The sequence below is a fragment of the Oncorhynchus nerka genome, linkage group LG13, assembly GCF_034236695.1.
Source record: "Oncorhynchus nerka isolate Pitt River linkage group LG13, Oner_Uvic_2.0, whole genome shotgun sequence".
NCBI lineage: Eukaryota > Metazoa > Chordata > Actinopteri > Salmoniformes > Salmonidae > Oncorhynchus > Oncorhynchus nerka.
The window spans coordinates 94,792,156-94,811,133 of NC_088408.1; the positions used below are offsets into that span (position 1 = coordinate 94,792,156).

An 18,978-nucleotide genomic window follows, 5' to 3' on the forward strand; every position below is an offset into this window, starting at 1 on the left:
GCCCATGACTGGAACGAATTGCAAAAATCTCTGAAGCTGGAGACTCATATCTCCCTCACTAGCTTTAAGCCCCAGCTGTCAGAGCAGCTTACAGATCACTGCACCTGTATGTAGCCCATCTGTAAACAGCCCATCTACCTACCTATCTCATCCCCATATTGCTATTTATTTATTTTGCTCCTTTGCACCCCAGTATCTCTACCTGCACATTCATCTTCTGCCAATCTACCATTCCAGTGTTTAATTGCTATATTGTAATATTGTAATGGCCCTGTCCGTGGGTGTCATCGGATGGGGCCACAGTGTCTCCTGACCCCTCCTGTCTCAGCCTCCAGTATTTATGCTGCAGTAGTTTATGTGTCGGGGGGCTAGGGTCAGTTTGTTATATCTGGAGTACTTCTCTTGTCCTATCCGGTGTCCTGTGTGAATTTAAGTATGCTCTCTCTAATCCTCTCATTCTCTCTTTTTTTCTCTCTCTCGGAGGTCCTGAGCCCTAGGACCATGCTTCAGGACTACCTGACATGGCTCCTTGCTGTCCCTAGTCCACCTCCAGTTTCAACTGTTCTGCCTGTGATTATTATTATTTGACCATGCTGGTCATTTATGAACATTTGAACATTTTGGCCATGTTCTGTTATAATCTCCACCTGGTACAGCCAGAAGAGGACTGGCCACCCCACATAGCCTGGTTCCTCTCTAGGTTTCTTCCTAGGTTTTGGCCTTTCTAGGGAGTTTTTCCTAGCCACCGTGCTTCTACACCTGTATTGCTTGCTGTTTGGGGTTTTAGGCTGGGTTTCTGTACAGCACTTTGAGATATCAGCTGATGTACGAAGGGCTATATAAATAAATTTGATTTGATTTGATAATTACTTCGCCACCACGGCCTATTTATTTCCTTAACTTACCTCATTTGCACTCACTGTATATAGACTTTTTGTTTTCTTTTGTTCTACTGTATTATTGACTGTATGTTTTGTTTATTCCATGTGTAAATCTGTGTTGTTGTATGAGTCGAATTGCTACGCTTTATCTTGGCCAGGTCGCAGTTGCAAATGAGAACTTGTTCTCAACTAGCCTACCTGGTTAAATAAAGGTGTTCTCAACTAGCCTACCTGGTTAAATAAAGGTGTTCTCAACTAGCCTACCTGGTTAAATAAAGGTGAAATAACAAATAAAAATACAATTGAACCGAGAAAGAAAAGTACAGGGAGAGAAAGGAAGTCACAACACTGGTTTGTGGTAACTGCCTGGTAAATAAATCATGATTTACAATCAAACCACTCGTCCACTTTTTGGGAAGATTCTCCAGAGGTTGGACAATGTGCAACAGTGAACAAGTGTGTGTGTGTTTCAAAGTCCATCACCTCTGAAAAAAAGTAATCATTAAACTTTACAGTGGGAATTGGGGAGGGCTTTTAAGGGCTCATTATGCAGACAGTAAACCACAGATCCTGCTGAACATCCTATTTGCACACACCATTGTCTTTCACCCTCCAGGAACTCTGAAATTGACTTCATCTGTGTTTCTGTGTTTAGGTGAAACTTCTGTATATCAACGACCGTTACTCAGAGACTTGGTTCTAGAGTGTTAGAGACCTAGTTCTAGAGTGTTAGAGACCTGGTTCTAGAGTGTTAGAGACCTGGTTCTAGGGTGTTCGAGACCTGGTTCTAGAGTGTTAGAGACCTGGTTCTACTGTTCTAGAGTAGATCTCCAGGAAGAGGACCAGGAGGACCATGCTGAAGAAGGTGCTGCTGGGTAGTCTGGGAGCAGCTCTGGTGCTGACTGCAGGCATCCTGTTGGGGCACTTCGGCATCCAGAGGGGCTCCACCGCCCCTGACTGGGTAATGAGCGTGACACAGGACGTAGACGAGGCTCTCATCCAGAAGTTTATCGCAGAGGTGGACAACATTGCGATACAGGAGAACCTCAGGTCAGATGCTGGACATCAATCAATCAATTGCTCAATCAGAGCACACGCTGCTGGATACTTGTACCAGTGTTTTTAGATATCCCTGTTTTCATCTCTAATCTTCCACATCTTTTTTAAATCTGTTGAAGCAGGTCAGGAACAATATGGGCTATTACACACACACACACACACACACACACACACACACACACACACACACACGTCCTCAGAGAGCATCTCTCTCATGATCGTTCCCTCGTCCCCATGTGTCTCTCCAGGGAGCTGACTAAAGTGCCCCACATGGCGACCTCGCCAGGGGACGAGCAGACGGTTCAGTACATGTTAAAGAGGTGGCAGGACCCAGACACAGGTCTGGACCAGGCCTGGAGGGAGGAGTACAAGGTCTACCTGTCCTTCCCAGACCCCAACACCCCCAACAAGGTCACCGTGGGTGAGTCATGGGCTTAGGGTGCGTCCTAACTATAACCCTGGTCCCTGGCCCATATCATATAGTGCACTGCTTTTAGACCCAGCGAGGCCCCCATGTAAAAGTCACATGTTATACTTACTAATACTAGTAGTAGTTGTTCTTCTGCTTGGTGTTGTGTGGCATTAGGAGGTCAACCAAGCTTGGTGTTGTGTGGCATTAGGAGGTAAACCAGACTTGCTGTTGTGTGGCATTAGGAGGTAAACCAGACTTGCTGTTGTGTGGCATTAGGAGGTAAACCAGACTTGCTGTTGTGTGGCATTAGGAGGTAAACTAGGCTTGCTGTTGTGTGGCATTAGGAGGTAAACCAGGTGTGGTGTTGTGTGGTATTAGGAGCTGAAGTACTCCATGTTACTCTGTGTATGTTTTATACTCCTTGTGAAATGTCTTTGGTTGTTATTATTGCTATGGATATGATTCTGAATCAAAATCAACATTTTCCTACTACTGTGTGTGTGTTCGTGTGTTGCAGTGAGCCCTTCTGATGCTGTCCTGTACACTGCCAGAGAGAAGGAGAAGGCATATAGTTCAGACCAGGAGGATCCTGAGGTGGTACAGCCCTATGCAGCCTACGCCCCCGCCGGACACCCAAAGGTAGGTCTTTACCCACCAACACACAGACAGGCAGACCAGGAGGATCCTGGGCCTATGCAGCAGACACCCAAAGGTAGGTCTTTACCCACCAACACACAGACAGGCAGACCAGGAGGATCCTGGGCCTATGCAGCAGACACCCAAAGGTAGGTCTTTACCCACCAACACACACACAGGCAGACCAGGAGGATCCTGGGCCTATGCAGCAGACACCCAAAGGTAGGTCTTTACCCACCAACACACACACAGGCAGACCAGGAGGATCCTGGGTCTATGCAGCAGACACCCAAAGGTAGGTCTTTACCCACCAACACACAGACAGGCAGGCCAGGAGGATCCTGGGCCTATGCAGCAGACACCCAAAGGTAGGTCTTTACCCACCAACACACAGACAGGCAGACCAGGAGGATCCTGGGCATATGCAGCAGATCCCAAAGGTAGGTCTTTACCCACCAACACACAGACAGACCAGGAGGATCCTGGGCCTATGCAGCAGATCCCAAAGGTAGGTCTTTACCCACCAACACACAGACAGGCAGACCAGGAGGATCCTGGGTCTATGCAGCAGATCCCAAAGGTAGGTCTTTACCCACCAACACACAGACAGACCAGGAGGATCCTGGGCCTATGCAGCAGATCCCAAAGGTAGGTCTTTACCCACCAACACACAGACAGGCAGACCAGGAGGATCCTGGGTCTATGCAGCAGATCCCAAAGGTAGGTCTTTACCCACCAACACACAGACAGACCAGGAGGATCCTGGGCCTATGCAGCAGATCCCAAAGGTAGGTCTTTACCCACCAACACACAGACAGGCAGACCAGGAGGATCCTGGGTCTATGCAGCAGATCCAAGGACGTCATGTTCTTTATGTTATCTACTCTACAGTTGATCAATTAAATGACCTGTTCTGTGTCAAACAACTCACCGTAGGCTAGTTATTTAGAATGATACCGTGTCTGTGTATAGACAATATGTGGACGGACAGATGGGAAGAAAAGGAGACTTTCATGATCTCTCTTTGTCCCCGAGGTTATTGGTTAACCAATTTTATTTAGTTCATGTCATAAATGTCACCTCTCCGTGCCCCACCCCCGGGGCACGTCAAGGCACGACCTTTGAGGTTGTTAAATTCTTATTAAGATTTGAGATAATCCGAGGTCAAAAGGGAAGATGTTTTATGATGTGTCTCATCATATAACATTCAATTATCTTTATTGCGTTGTGGTAAATTGCCACATCTCTTAGTCAAAACTCTTAACTAGATGATCAAAAAGGCAGTTGTTTCAAAACTCTAAGCACATTTTCAATTGACTAAGTACAACACAAAATCATACAGTCACTTTTTCACCAAACGTAATGTTTCATCTTAGAAATAAATGTTTCACATTGCAGGGAGCTGCAATGTTCATATAAAGTCATTTCCTTTCGCTCACATTACTTTTGATGTGCTTCTCTTATTTTTTGTTAAAATATATTTTCCTATTTATATAATCCAACGATCAGTTAAACTTTTGGTAAACCTATAGATTTGACATGTAAACTGATTTGTCTACAACAGAGTCTGAGTGGTTCACACTACTCCAATACATGTCATTTACATAGCAGATGTTTTGATCCAAAATGACAACAATCCATACATTTAGGTATGTGACCGCAGTGGGAATAAAACCCACAACTCCGGTGTTGCTAGTGCCATACTCTTGTGAACTGAGCCGCTGTACAGGACCACTACAATACTTTATTATTTTTTTCTTCAATCCAATGAAGTGTATCAACCCTGGATGACTGACAGTCACCACCCACCCATCTTGGGTGCTCCTCCTTCATTGTAAAAAAATATATATTTTCAAAGCTGTAGAAATGAATTTATTAACATCTACGTTCGTGTTCAACACGTTTATTCTATGACAGACATCTTACTGCATACCTTTAAGATTATATTATGTGAGAGTACCAATGTTACTGTCCCCACGACAACAACAAATACATGTCATTTTGTCCTTCAAAATTCAATTGAAATACTGTAGAATTCCATTCATTCCAATGGAGGACGTCTCCTTCTGGGGAGTGCCAATATGGCCGGTGGCTTCATAGCGTCTCCACGGCCATTATATAGCGTCGGCAATCCAGGGTTTATATGGATCATTGTTTCAATCACTTTGGTGCTATTTACTCAAGTGTGGCTTGATGGGAAACTAGTGCCTGCTAAACGTTGTTTCTTTCATTTCATTTGATTACAGTACATCTATGTTGTAATTATATCTGAACAAAAATGTGATGTTCAGTCAATTTTTAATAGGTAGTGCAAGTATATTGCCTAATGTGAAAACAGTGGGATATACTGTAATCTACAGTACTGCACTGTACATTCAAAGGGCATTTTTGAAAACATGTATCTCAAGTCATTTGCTATTGAATTAACTAGTTGTTATTATATTTCACAGTGACTTCTATTTTTGGACCAATGGTTGTGTGGTGAAAGATGTCTCCAAACAAAATGAATGCACAATGAAAGGTTTTGACCGTTACAAGTCCTACCAGTTTGGAGTATTTGTACACAGAGTTTAGAACATTCACCACATACAGTACTTGTGAAATCCAAAGTCATAAAACTGTAACGATGACATAGAAAATAATAAAGCAATAACAGGCTATATGTTACGCTTGTGGTGTCTATCTCCTGGTATTGGGCGGCAGCGTAGCCTAGTGGTTAGAGCGTTGGACTAGTAACCATAAGGTTGTGAGTTCAAACCCCCGAGCTGACAAGGTACAAATCTGTCGTTCTGCCCCTGAACAGGCAGTTAACCCACTGTTCCCAGGCCGTCATTGAAAATAAGAATGTGTTCTTTAACTGACTTGCCTGGTTAAATAAAGGTAAAAAAAAAAAAAGAAATTGTCTACTGATACCAGACTGATATCTACTACAATCTACTGATCACTCAGATATCAGTTTAATATCTCATACAGTCAAAGATTGTGTGTGTGTGTGTGTGTGTGTGTGTGTGTGTGTGTGTGTGTGTGTGTGTGTGTGTGTTGTCAGGGGAGACTGGTCTACGCCAATCAAGGGAAGCCCAGTGACTACTTCCTGCTCAACCAGACCCTGAACCTGACAGGGACCGTCGCTATCACCAGATATGGAGGAGAGGGGAGAGCAGGGAAAGTGAGTCCAATTCATTGGCTGCAAATGCCATTCAATGATTTTTTGTTTGTCATTTGTCATTTTTGGGATGACATAATATTCAGACTCCGAGGGTCTGAACTTAAATATTCAGACTACGAGGATAAATATTCAGACTCCTAGGGTAAATATTCAGACTCCTAGGGTAAATATTCAGACTCATAGGGTAAATATTCAGACTCCGAGGGTAAATATTCAAACTCCGAGGGTAAATATTCAGACTCCTAGGGTAAATATTCAGACTCCGAGGGAAAATATTCAAACTCCTAGGGTCTGAACTTAAATATTCTGACTCCTAGGGTAAATATTCAGACTCCTAGGGTCTGAACTTAAATATACAGACTAATAGGGTAAATATTCAGACTCCTAGGGTAAATATTCAAACTTAAATATTCAGACTCCTTGGGTAAATATTCAGACTTAAATATTCAGACTCCTAGGGTGTTAGGACTCCTAGGGTCCTCTTCTGAGGAGGACCAAAACGCAGCGTGGTAAGTGTCCATAATGTTTATTTTAACAAATTAACTGAACACTACGAAATACAAAACAAGAAACGTGAAATGAATGAAACAGTCCCGTGTGGCGACAAACACTGACACGGAAGACAAATACCCACAACCCAAAACTGAAACCCAGGCTAGGCTACCTAAGTATGATTCTCAATCAGAGACAACTAACGACACCTGCCTCTGATTGAGAACCATACTAGGCCGAACACAGAAACCAAACATAGAAAAACAAACATAGACTGCCCACCCCAATTCACACCCTGACCATATAAACAAAGACAAAACAAAGGAACTAAAGGTCAGAACGTGACATCAACCTCTTCGTTATGACAAGCCTAAATAAGTTCAGGAGTAAAAATGTGCTTAATAACTCACATAATAAGTTACATGGATTCACTCAGTGTGTTTAACATTATTCTGTACCCCAAACATACAATTATCTGTAAGGTCCCTCAGTCGAGCAGTGAATTTCAAACAAAGATTCAACCACAAAGACCAGGGAGGTTTTTCCAATGCCTCGCGAAGAAGGGCACCTATTGGTAAAAAGCAGACATTGAATATTCCTTTGAGCATGGTGAAGTTATAAACTACACTTTGGATGGTGTATCAATACCCCCAGTCACAACAAAGATACAGGCGTCCTTCCTAACTCAGTTGCCGGAGAGGAAGGAAACTGCTCAGGGATTTCACCATGAGGCCAATGGTGACTTTAAAACAATTACAGAGTTTAATGGCTGTGAAAGGAGAAAACTGAGGATGGATCAACAACATCGTAGTTACTACAGAATACAAACCGAATTGACAGAGTGAAAATAAGTGAGCTTGTATAGAATACAAATATTACAAAACATGCATCCTATTTGCAATAAGGCCCTAAAGTAAAACTCCCAAAAATGTGCCAAAGAAATATATCACTGAGTACCACTCTTCATATTTTCAAGCATGGTGGTGGCTGCATCATGTTATGGGTATGCTTGTCATCGGCAAGGACTAGAGAGATTTTTAGGATAAAAATGATCAAGTAGAGCTAAGCACAGGCAAAATCTAGAGGAAAACATGGGTCAGCCTGCTTTCCAACAGACACTGGAAGACAAATTCACTTAACCATAAAACAAAACAGACTAAATGTGTTCTGGGAACGAACATCAGGTGGATGTTTTTATTAACCATAAAACAAAACAGACTATATGTGTTTTGGGAACGAACATCAGGCGGATGTTTTTATTAACCATAAAACAAAACAGACTAAATGTGTTCTGGGAACGAACATCAGGCGAATGTTTTTATTAACTATAAAACAAAACAGACAAAATGTGTTCTGGGAACGAACATCAGGTGGATGTTTTTATTAACCATAAAACAAAACAAACTAAATGTGTTCTGGGAACGAACATCAGGTGGATGTTTTTTGCACCCAAAATAAACATTGTAGAGTCATCCGCACAACTCAACAGTTATTGGGAACATATCTTTTGTGATGTTCCCACCGTTCCCACAACCTAATGAAGCATTCTGGGAACCTTTTAATTAACAGATTAAATGTGTTATAGGAACATTACTGCAACATCAGGCAAATGTTTTATACAAACATGTTCTGTAGTGGTTGTTACAGGTGTTGTGCACAACATTTGAGTGAAATGTTCCAAGGATATTTAATCTAAAACATTTTTGATGAACACATAGATTTTTAAGCAAAAACATTCTATGAATGTTTTGGGGCTGTTATCATCCTAAGGTTAGATAATACTCTAACTAGAACATAATATACATTTTAGTTAATGTTCTGGGAATGTTCCTGGTTTGCTGGGTGGTAGTACACTAAAACTAGTGCACTATATTGGGAAAAGGGTATCATTTCAGATACAGCCCATGACTAACATGACCACTTTGACTGTCATGTCGTGCCTCTTCTCCAGGCCATCAATGCAGCTCCGTACGGTGTGATCGGGGTGCTGGTCTACACCGACCCGTGGGACATCAACGATGGCAAGATGTCCGACAACAACGAGACGTACCCCTATTCCTGGTACATGCCCCCCTCAGGGGTGGAGAGGGGCTCCTTCAACACCCACTATGGAGACATGCTGACACCCTACCTGGCCGCTAAAGGTACCCACGATGCATTATGATGTGGTGGTAAATAATTGACTTGCTATAAGACGGTAGGACCTATAACCCTCAAAATGAGATATCATCATCTCAAAATGATCTTGACTAAGTAACAGCATCAGTTACCACACATTTCAGTCTATTTCAAGAGATACTCTATCAGCTAAACTTCCTGTTAAATTACCTTTTGACCTTTGACATTGTAGTGACAGTTGGAATCAAATGGTAATAAACACTTAACTATATAGTTAAGAGGCTGCTGTAGAGGCTACAAAAATCGGCCATCTTTGACCGTATTCACATGTATGTGATCGGCGTCGTAAGTACATTGATCATCTTCGTCACTCAGACTTTCCAAGGCGTTTTCACAGTTCCCACTTCTGACATTTCCATCTGTAGATGACACATACAGAATACCAGAAAAGAATATCACCGGGATCCCGCCAATCCCGATTCAACCAATCGGGTTTGAGGATGCCTACGCCTTGATCTGGTGAGTGGGGTTTACCATTGGTCCATTGTGACGTCATTAACTTTTGTGGAGAGCTGCATGGTTGACCAATGGCTCATGGGGTATCATGGAGTATTTGGTGTACAAGAAGGGTCCGCCCAATGTGATTGGTTCTGAATCCTGTTTGCCGTATTTGATTGGTCATCTCTGCAGTGAGCTGGGAGGAGAGCCCGCCCCATCCGAATGGCAGGGAGCATTCAACTGCACGTATAATTTTGGGGGACCAGGATTCAAACCAACATCCAACTTCAACAACAGGTGGGATTTGGTAAATCTCTATAAAAGTACGACAATATCAAGTTTAGCTGAATGTTTGCTAAAAAAAAAAAACATGTGTGTCTCTGTTCCAGCGATGTAAAACTGGACATCTATAACCGTGAGGAGCTGAAGAATTCTGCCAATGTGATGGGGGTGATACGCGGCAGTGTTGAGCCAGGTGAGAAGGATTCAGCTCTAGCTACCAAACCACACTTAGGCCACGGGGAAGAAGTTACCTCAAGAGTCAAGCCAATTGAGTCAAGCATTATGACGACATATGCATTTGTGCATCATACAGGCAAAACAGTTCATATACAAAAACACAGACGGTGAAGAATCATACACACACATTTTAAAGCAGACCAGCGTCAAACCAAAGTTTTTCTCTAATCTAATTCAAGTCTTTGTCCCATAGACAGATATGTGATCTACGGTAACCACAGAGACAGCTGGGTCCACGGGGCCATCGACCCCAGCAGTGGAACCTCCGTGATGCTGGAGGTGACCCGGGTGCTGGGACGAATGGTCAAGCAGGGTGAGCATCAAAGTTAGACCTGGGTTAGGGGGTTAGACCTGGGTTAGGGTTAGACCTGGGTTAGGGAGTTAGACCTGGGTTAGGGGTTTAGTCCTGGGTTAGGGGGTTAGACCTGGGTTAGGGAGTTAGAACTGGGTTAGGGAGTTAGAACTGGGTTAGGGAGTTAGAACTGGGTTAGGGAGTTAGACCTGGGTTAGGGAGTTAGACCTGGGTTATGGAGTTAGACCTGGGTTATGGAGTTAGACCTGGGTTAGGGGGTTAGACCTGGGTTATGGAGTTAGACCTGGGTTAGGGAGTTAGACCTGGGTTAGGGAGTTAGACCTGGGTTAGACCTGGGTTAAGGAGTTAGACCTGGGTTAGGGGGTTAGACCTGGGTTAGGGAGTTAGACCTGGGTTAGGGAGTTAGACCTGGGTTAGGGAGTTAGACCTGGGTTAGACCTGGGTTAAGGAGTTAGACCTGGGTTAGGGGGTTAGACCTGGGTTAGGGAGTTAGACATGGGTTAGGGAGTTAGACCTGGGTTAGGGAGTTAGACCTGGGATAGGGAGTTAGACCTGGGATAGGGAGTTAGACCTGGGTTAGGGAGTTAGACCTGGGTTAGACCTGGGTTAGGGAGTTAGACCTGGGTTAGGGAGTTAGACCTGGGATAGGGAGTTAGACCTGGGATAGGGAGTTAGACCTGGGATAGGGAGTTAGACCTGGGATAGGGAGTTAGACCTGGGTTAGGGAGTTAGACCTGGGTTAGACCTGGGTTAGGGAGTTAGACCTGGGTTAGGGAGTTAGACCTGGGATAGGGAGTTAGACCTGGGATAGGGAGTTAGACCTGGGTTAGGGAGTTAGATCTGGGTTAGGGAGTTAGACCTGGGTTAGGGAGTTAGACCTGGGTTAGGGAGTTAGACCTGGGTTAGGGAGGTGAGGTGGTTTTATTTAACTTGGTTCAGTTAGATAAAGGAGCTGAACAAAAAAGAGGAACTACTGTAGGATAACAAAATGATACCCAGTCATTGTTGTTGGGAGCAGTAAACAGTGAACAACATTACCGCCTGTCTGTCAGGGAAATGGAGGCCACGGAGGTCCATCATCTTTGGGAGCTGGGGAGCCGAGGAGTTCGGTCTGATTGGATCCACAGAGTACACTGAGGTGAACAATCTAAATCAATCAAATTATATTTATAAAAACCCTGTTTACATCATCTGTTGTCACAAGGTGTTTCACAGTAACCCGACCTTCACCCTCTAAAGGCAAGCAGCAACACAGGGTCAAGGAAAGGATTCCCTAGAAGGAAGAGATCCACATTATGGTGTTTCTGATAGAGATAAGTTAACGCGACGTTCTCCTCCCCAGGAGTATTACAGCAAGCTGAGTGAACGTTCTGTCGCCTATATCAACGTGGACATAGCTGTATTCGGTAAGAGTGATTTATTTTACACCTTTAATTAACTAGGCAAGTCAGTTAAGAACAAATTCTTATTTACAATGACAGCCTATGAACAGTGGGTTAACTGTCTTGTTCAGGGGGAAGAACAACAAATTCTTACCTCGTCAGCTCGGGGATTCAGTCTTGCAACCTTTCGGTTACTAGTCTAACGCTCTGACCACTAGGCTTCCTGCCGCCCCAGTTATGACAGAGGTAGCGTGTTAAACTGATGGTGTTTTTACTCCAACAATCAAGGACCGTATCCACACAAGCATCTCAGAGTGCTGATCTAGGATCTGCAATATTATTCATTATGATGTAAAAGGTAAAGCTGATCCTATTCTGAGATGCTTTGTGGATACAGGCCCAGGGCAACTGTTTACAGTACACATAGTTATCAGTTAAATAAGTACTGGTTTCTTGGACACAAGCCAAGTCCCGGACTTTATAAAGCACTTTTAAATGGGGGAAATCTGTGTCTAGGAAACATTCTCTGTGTGTAGTGGAAGCATTGTGTTTGAACCTAACCTCCAGTATCCCTTGTCATCCCAGCTAACGCTACTCTAAGGGCATCGTCGTCCCCCTCTGCTCAGAGTGTTATCCTCAAGGCCTCCAAACAGGTGAGGCCTCTAATTCTCTTCTCAATGTCGTCTGCAGTAAAAAAAAATGGTAAAAAACCCCACCAATTGTTGTATGCTCAAATAAACTTCACAGAAAAATGTTGCAAAAAAACAAAAAAAGTATGAGCGTACAACAGTGTGTGGGTATGAGCGTACAACAGTGTGTGGGTATGAGCGTACAACAGTGTGTGGGTATGAGCGTACAACAGTGTGTGGGTATGAGCGTACAACAGTGTGTGGGTATGAGCGTACAACAGTGTGTGGGTATGAGCGTACAACAGTGTGTGGGTATGAGCGTACAACAGTGTGTGGGTATGAGCGTACAACAGTGTGTGGGTATGAGCGTACAACAGTGTGTGGGTATGAGCGTACAACAGTGTGTGGGTATGAGCGTACAACAGTGTGTGGGTATGAGCGTACAACAGTGTGTGGGTATGAGCGTACAACAGTGTGTGGGTATGAGCGTACAACAGTGTGTGGGTATGAGCGTTCAACAGTGTGTGGGTATGAGCGTACAACAGTGTGTGGGTATGAGCGTACAACAGTGTGTGGGTATGAGCGTACAACAGTGTGTGTGGGTATGAGCGTACAACAGTGTGTGGGTATGAGCGTACAACAGTGTGTGGGTATGAGCGTACAACAGTGTGTGGGTATGAGCGTTCAACAGTGTGTGGGTATGAGCGTACAACAGTGTGTGGGTATGAGCGTACAACAGTGTGTGGGTATGAGCGTACAACAGTGTGTGGGTATGAGCGTACAACAGTGTGTGGGTATGAGCGTACAACAGTGTGTGGGTATGAGCGTACAACAGTGTGTGGGTATGAGCGTTCAACAGTGTGTGGGTGGGTATGAGCGTGTGTGGGTACAACAGTGTGTGGGTATGAGCGTTCAACAGTGTGTGGGTATGAGCGTACAACAGTGTGTGGGTATGAGCGTACAACAGTGTGTGGGTATGAGCGTACAACAGTGTGTGGGTATGAGCGTACAACAGTGTGTGGGTATGAGCGTACAACAGTGTGTGGGTATGAGCGTTCAACAGTGTGTGGGTATGAGCGTACAACAGTGTGTGGGTATGAGCGTACAACAGTGTGTGGGTATGAGCGTACAACAGTGTGTGGGTATGAGCGTACAACAGTGTGTGGGTATGAGCGTACAACAGTGTGTGGGTATGAGCGTACAACAGTGTGTGGGTATGAGCGTACAACAGTGTGTGGGTATGAGCGTTCAACAGTGTGTGGGTATGAGCGTACAACAGTGTGTGGGTATGAGCGTACAACAGTGTGTGGGTATGAGCGTACAACAGTGTGTGGGTATGAGCGTACAACAGTGTGTGGGTATGAGCGTACAACAGTGTGTGGGTATGAGCGTACAACAGTGTGTGGGTATGAGCGTACAACAGTGTGTGGGTATGAGCGTACAACAGTGTGTGGGTATGAGCGTACAACAGTGTGTGGGTATGAGCGTACAACAGTGTGTGGGTATGAGCGTACAACAGTGTGTGGGTATGAGCGTACAACAGTGTGTGGGTATGAGCGTACAACAGTGTGTGGGTATGAGCGTACAACAGTGTGTGGGTATGAGCGTACAACAGTGTGTGGGTATGAGCGTACAACAGTGTGTGGGTATGAGCGTACAACAGTGTGTGGGTATGAGCGTACAACAGTGTGTGGGTATGAGCGTACAACAGTGTGTGGGTATGAGCGTACAACAGTGTGTGGGTATGAGCGTACAACAGTGTGTGGGTATGAGCGTACAACAGTGTGTGGGGTATGAGCGTTCACAGTGTGTGGGTATGAGCGTACAACAGTGTGTGGGTATGAGCGTACAACAGTGTGTGGGTATGAGCGTACAACAGTGTGTGGGAGCGTATGTGCGTACAACAGTGTGTGGGTATGAGCGTACAACAGTGTGTGGGTATGAGCGTACAACAGTGTGTGGGTATGAGCGTACAACAGTGTGTGGGTATGAGCGTACAACAGTGTGTGGGTATGAGCGTACAACAGTGTGTGGGTATGAGCGTTCAACAGTGTGTGGGTATGAGCGTTCAACAGTGTGTGGGTATGAGCGTACAACAGTGTGTGGGTATGAGCGTACAACAGTGTGTGGGTATGAGCGTACAACAGTGTGTGGGTATGAGCGTTCAACAGTGTGTGGGTATGAGCGTTCAACAGTGTGTGGGTATGAGCGTACAACAGTGTGTGGGTATGAGCGTACAACAGTGTGTGGGTATGAGCATACAACAGTGTGTGGGTATGAGCGTACAACAGTGTGTGGGTATGAGCGTACAACAGTGTGTGGGTATGAGCGTACAACAGTGTGTGGGTATGAGCATACAACAGTGTGTGGGTATGAGCGTACAACAGTGTGTGGGTATGAGCGTTCAACAGTGTGTGGTTATTTCTGCTCCTTTCATCGTTTGTCAAACCAACAATGGATGATTACATATTTGACTCTTACAGTGGTGCCAAAACATTTGACCATTTATCAATCTATCTATCTTCATTTTTTTCCCCAAAAAGAAGCCATCACTATAATGGTGTTTGATTGCTTTTCTACAGGTGAAGACACCTGGATCAGACTCGACATCCGTCTACGACAACTGGATTCGCTACTTCAACCGCACTAGCCCCGCCTACGGAGTCATCCCCAAGTGAATAGCCCACTTTCTCTTTTCATGAAATAGTAGAGTCATGTGACGAGACCCAGAGGACTATTTAAGAAATGATTAAGATGTCAGTGAAATTATTTTAGGGATTTTAATTGGCTCTTCAGTTAATTGGCAGTCATAGCAGAGATTTGATTGGTTGATGATTTGTTTTTGTTGTTGTTGTTGTTTTTGATTATAGTGTGGGTTTTCTGACTGGGGCAGGAAGTGATTACGCTGCCTTCATCCACTTCCTAGGTATCACCTCCATGGATATCTCCTACACCTACGACAGAGTAAGACATGACACACACACACACACACACACACACACACAAGATGAGAGTCATTTCACTGTCTTAACAAATGATCAGTTAGTCCTTTAAGTCACATCCCATGATCCATGCTGTTTTCATGCAGACCAAAACCAGAGCCAGAATCTACCCAGCGTATCACACGGCATATGACACCTTCGACTATGCCTCCAAGTTCATCGACCCAGGTGAGCAGGGAGATATGGGCCAGGTGGCTACAGGGGGAACATAAAGACAAACACACTGCTGTTGACCTTATGAGTTCAATATCTCTCTCTTTATGTATATACTGTATGTCTCTCCATTGTCTTTCTCCTTGGTCTCTCTGTCCCTTTCCTGTCAATATCCTTACCCTGATATCACCTCTCTCTCTCTCTCTCTCTCTCTCTCTCTCTCTCACTCTCACTCTCTCTCTCTCCCCCCCCCTCCCTCCCTCCCTCCCTCCCAAAGGGTTCACCAGTCACCAGACGGTTGCCAGGACGGCAGGGAACGTCCTGATGCGATTGGCTGATAGTCTTCTGTTGCCGTTCAACTGCAGTGACTATGCAGAGACTCTGGAAGGATACCTCAGTAAAGCCATGGAGCTGTACACTGATGGACTGGCAGCACATATGATCTCTATAGGTGGGTCACAGTCACTAGCATATACACACGCACGCACGCACACACTCACTCACTCACTCTCTCACACACACACACAAAGAGGGATGGGGGGACAGCGAAAGGGGTAGGGGTGAAAAGGTGGATGAGGAATAGAGAGGTGATAGAAGGGTAGAGGGGTGGATGGATAGATGGAGACAGTAGGTGATGCTGTTTGTGTCTAAACAGCGTTTCCCACGTCAGTAACCCCCGGTAGCCTCTAGCTGCTGTAACAGAGCGGTTTCTGATAACGTGGCTTTATATTTTGAACGGTTTACGCGACAAAATACTATGACCCCGTTACTGAACGATAAGACTCAGGAACACGTAGTGTATGTGTCATCCGTTTCCTTCTATAATGCCCACAAGCCTCATTAGAACAGAGTGGACAAGACCAGGCAGCCAATCAGACTGGGGGAAAAGATCATCGGTGATAATGACGATGTTTCTTTCTGACACATATCAGTCACTTCAACCCATACTTCCTTCAGGTTGAAGTGCTGTCAGACTGATTTGTAATAGACTGTCATGGCCTCAATTAAAAAAGTAAATATTGTCCGTTGATTAGATTACATTTTTGTTTTTACATGGTGGAGTCAAAATTATTTTTTATATATCAAGATGAGGTCGTGGACCAAAAAAGTTTGGGAACCTCTGGTTTAAGTTGTTTATACAAAACAGACACACAATCTCAGGGACCAGTCAGCAATATTTTACGGTTGAGAAACACTGTTCTACACTGTCCCTGCTCCTATTTCAGAGCCATTACAGACTGCTGTGAGGAATTTCCGTTCTGCTGCCTCCAGACTGGACCAGCTGATCAGAGATTCAGACTTGGCCAACGAGACGTGAGTGGTAGCTCTTTTCATTCATTCATTCATTCATTCATTCATTCATTCATTCACTCACTCACTCACTCACTCACTCACTCACTCACTCACTCACTCACTCACTCACTCACTCACTCACTCACTCACTCACTCACTCACTCAGTACTTTGTCCATATTAAGGCCCCTGAAGGTGCGTAGGATCAATGACCAACTGATGCTCCTGGATAGGGCTTTCCTGGACCCTGTGGCGTTCCCTGATCGATATGGATACAGGTTGGGAAACTATGTTACGATCTATCCCCTAGATGAGCATCCACTGTTTACCATCTAGGATATTTGATGATCGATATCGATTCAGGTTGGGAAACTATGTCCTATCCCCTAGATGAGAATCCACTTTTAACCAGCTATCATATTTGATGATCGATATGGATTCCGGTTGGGAAACTATGTCCTATCCCCTAGATGAGCATCCACTGTTTACCATCTAGGATATTTGATGATCGATATCGATTCAGGTTGGGAAACTATGTCCTATCCCCTAGATGAGAATCCACTTTTAACCAGCTATCATATTTGATGATCGATATGGATTCCGGTTGGGAAACTATGTCCTATCCCCTAGATGAGCATCCACTGTTTACCATCTAGCATATTTGATGTTTTGTGCACCTTTCATTAAATGCTTCATTGTATGCTTAGGCCACTCCCCCTCTCTTCCCTCCTCTGACCGTCTAACATGACTCACCATACTTTCTTTCTATCCGTCTCTCTCTCTCACTCTTCCAGACATGTGATCTGGGCCTCCAGTAAGGCTGGACAGGCTACCTTCCCAGGACTGGCTGATGCGTATACCAGAGCTGCGTCGACTGGACTGGACAGCGACTGGAAAGAAGCACACCGTCAGCTGTCCATCCTGATCCAGGCCATACAGGGAGCCGCTCACACACTGGGAGACACCATTTAGCCAGAACATAGAGATACTGATATATGTTATGATATTCAGTTTACATATATAATAATAAAGTTTTAATTATATTTCTGTGAAGAGACTGTCTCATGGAATGTCATCCTATGTGCAGTTGAATTGGCTTTAGATAGAATGGAAAATAACTTTCTTATGATGGTAAGGTCAGCCATTTTGGTCAGGGATTTGGTCAACCATGGTTTAGCAGGCTGCAAATACATTTTGTACATAAATGCGCGAATTGAATGTGAGGCTGGGCTTTGCTGTGATAAGATTTTGTGTAAAATAATGAATTTGAAGAATTTATCTTCCCTGTATGTTTGTTAGCTAGCTAGCCAGACAGTTTTAGAGGAATGATTCCATTAATTGTTCAAATTAACTGCCAATATTCCAACATTCCATTCAAACAATGTAGCCAATCCACAGCCAGACACTGGCTGACATCATGATGGGACTTAGATAAGTTGTAAATGCAACAAGTACTGATATTGTATCATATAATAGCACTCACAGCTTTCCAAGAAAACGAAAAATGTGACATTTATGGTCTGGTTACATTTATTTTAGAGTCTATCTATTGACAAAATGTGTATAAAACCTGTATAAACTGTATTTTTAATTATATAACAATATTTTAGGTTGACAATTATATTACACCATTTCTGGTCAAATGCCTTACTTTTATTTTCATGTATAAGTAAAATCAGAATTATACTTAGACAGCCATTCGTTCCAATAAGACGGGTTTGGATTTCTCCCTGACGAATATGGCTGCCAGTTTTACTCCATTCTGGAACCTTGAGGGTTTATCACATATACTTCACCTCTGGTAATTTTATAGGATCTCTGGGGTCAGCACCAGATTGCTGTAACATAATGATGTGGTTAGCTGATATGTCAAATGTCTATCCAAATGTCTGAGCAGATTGCAGATCAAATAATATCAAATAATAGCCTAACTTAGTAAAAAAAAGCTCTGTTTACATATATATTGACTATTTAATAAACAATTAAATAACAATCATAGGCTTATATGGCTTAATAGTGTGTGCGTTATTTTATTTTTTAAATCTCGGCTATATAGTCTATGTTATTTTAAATAGACTACCACGTATTTTCTATCACGAGCGGTCAGGGGCTTGAGCGCGTTCTCTCATGGTTTCCATGACAGCATCATCTGTCGTGAGGAAGTGGAAAGCTGGACAGAACTACATTCATTGTAGCTCAAAGAAAATAAAGCATTTTTTATATTTAAAGAGTAAAGAAGACGTATTTTTTTCTTCCGAAAATTGTTTTTAATGTTAGCTAGAAACGAACCTAAATTGGAAGTTTAGAAGGCATATGGACTCGGACAACGAGAAGCCGCGCAAGAAGAAGAGACGGCCGCACTGGGTTGTGAGAGGCCTCGGGCCGAGTTTTACTGCCTGCTTGGGTTTCGTAATAAGCGTGCTGTA

At 43.9% G+C, this 18,978-nt stretch overlaps 1 protein-coding gene across 1 annotated transcript; it reads left to right on the top strand.

Moving 5' to 3' along the window:
* The first annotated feature begins 1,433 nt into the window (after positions 1 to 1,433).
* naaladl1 (N-acetylated alpha-linked acidic dipeptidase like 1) lies at positions 1,434 to 18,545 on the top strand. Its single transcript, XM_029648495.2, has 19 exons — positions 1,434 to 1,931; positions 2,189 to 2,361; positions 2,870 to 2,991; positions 6,035 to 6,154; positions 8,598 to 8,790; positions 9,190 to 9,283; positions 9,455 to 9,559; positions 9,652 to 9,737; positions 9,975 to 10,094; positions 11,147 to 11,232; positions 11,437 to 11,500; positions 12,062 to 12,129; positions 14,688 to 14,779; positions 14,976 to 15,069; positions 15,194 to 15,275; positions 15,538 to 15,711; positions 16,487 to 16,574; positions 16,738 to 16,830; positions 17,347 to 18,545. Exons 1-19 carry the CDS (start codon positions 1,735 to 1,737, stop codon positions 17,522 to 17,524), a joined length of 2,229 nt encoding a protein of 742 aa, XP_029504355.2. The 5' UTR covers positions 1,434 to 1,734; the 3' UTR covers positions 17,525 to 18,545.
* Positions 18,546 to 18,978: the final 433 nt, after the last annotated feature.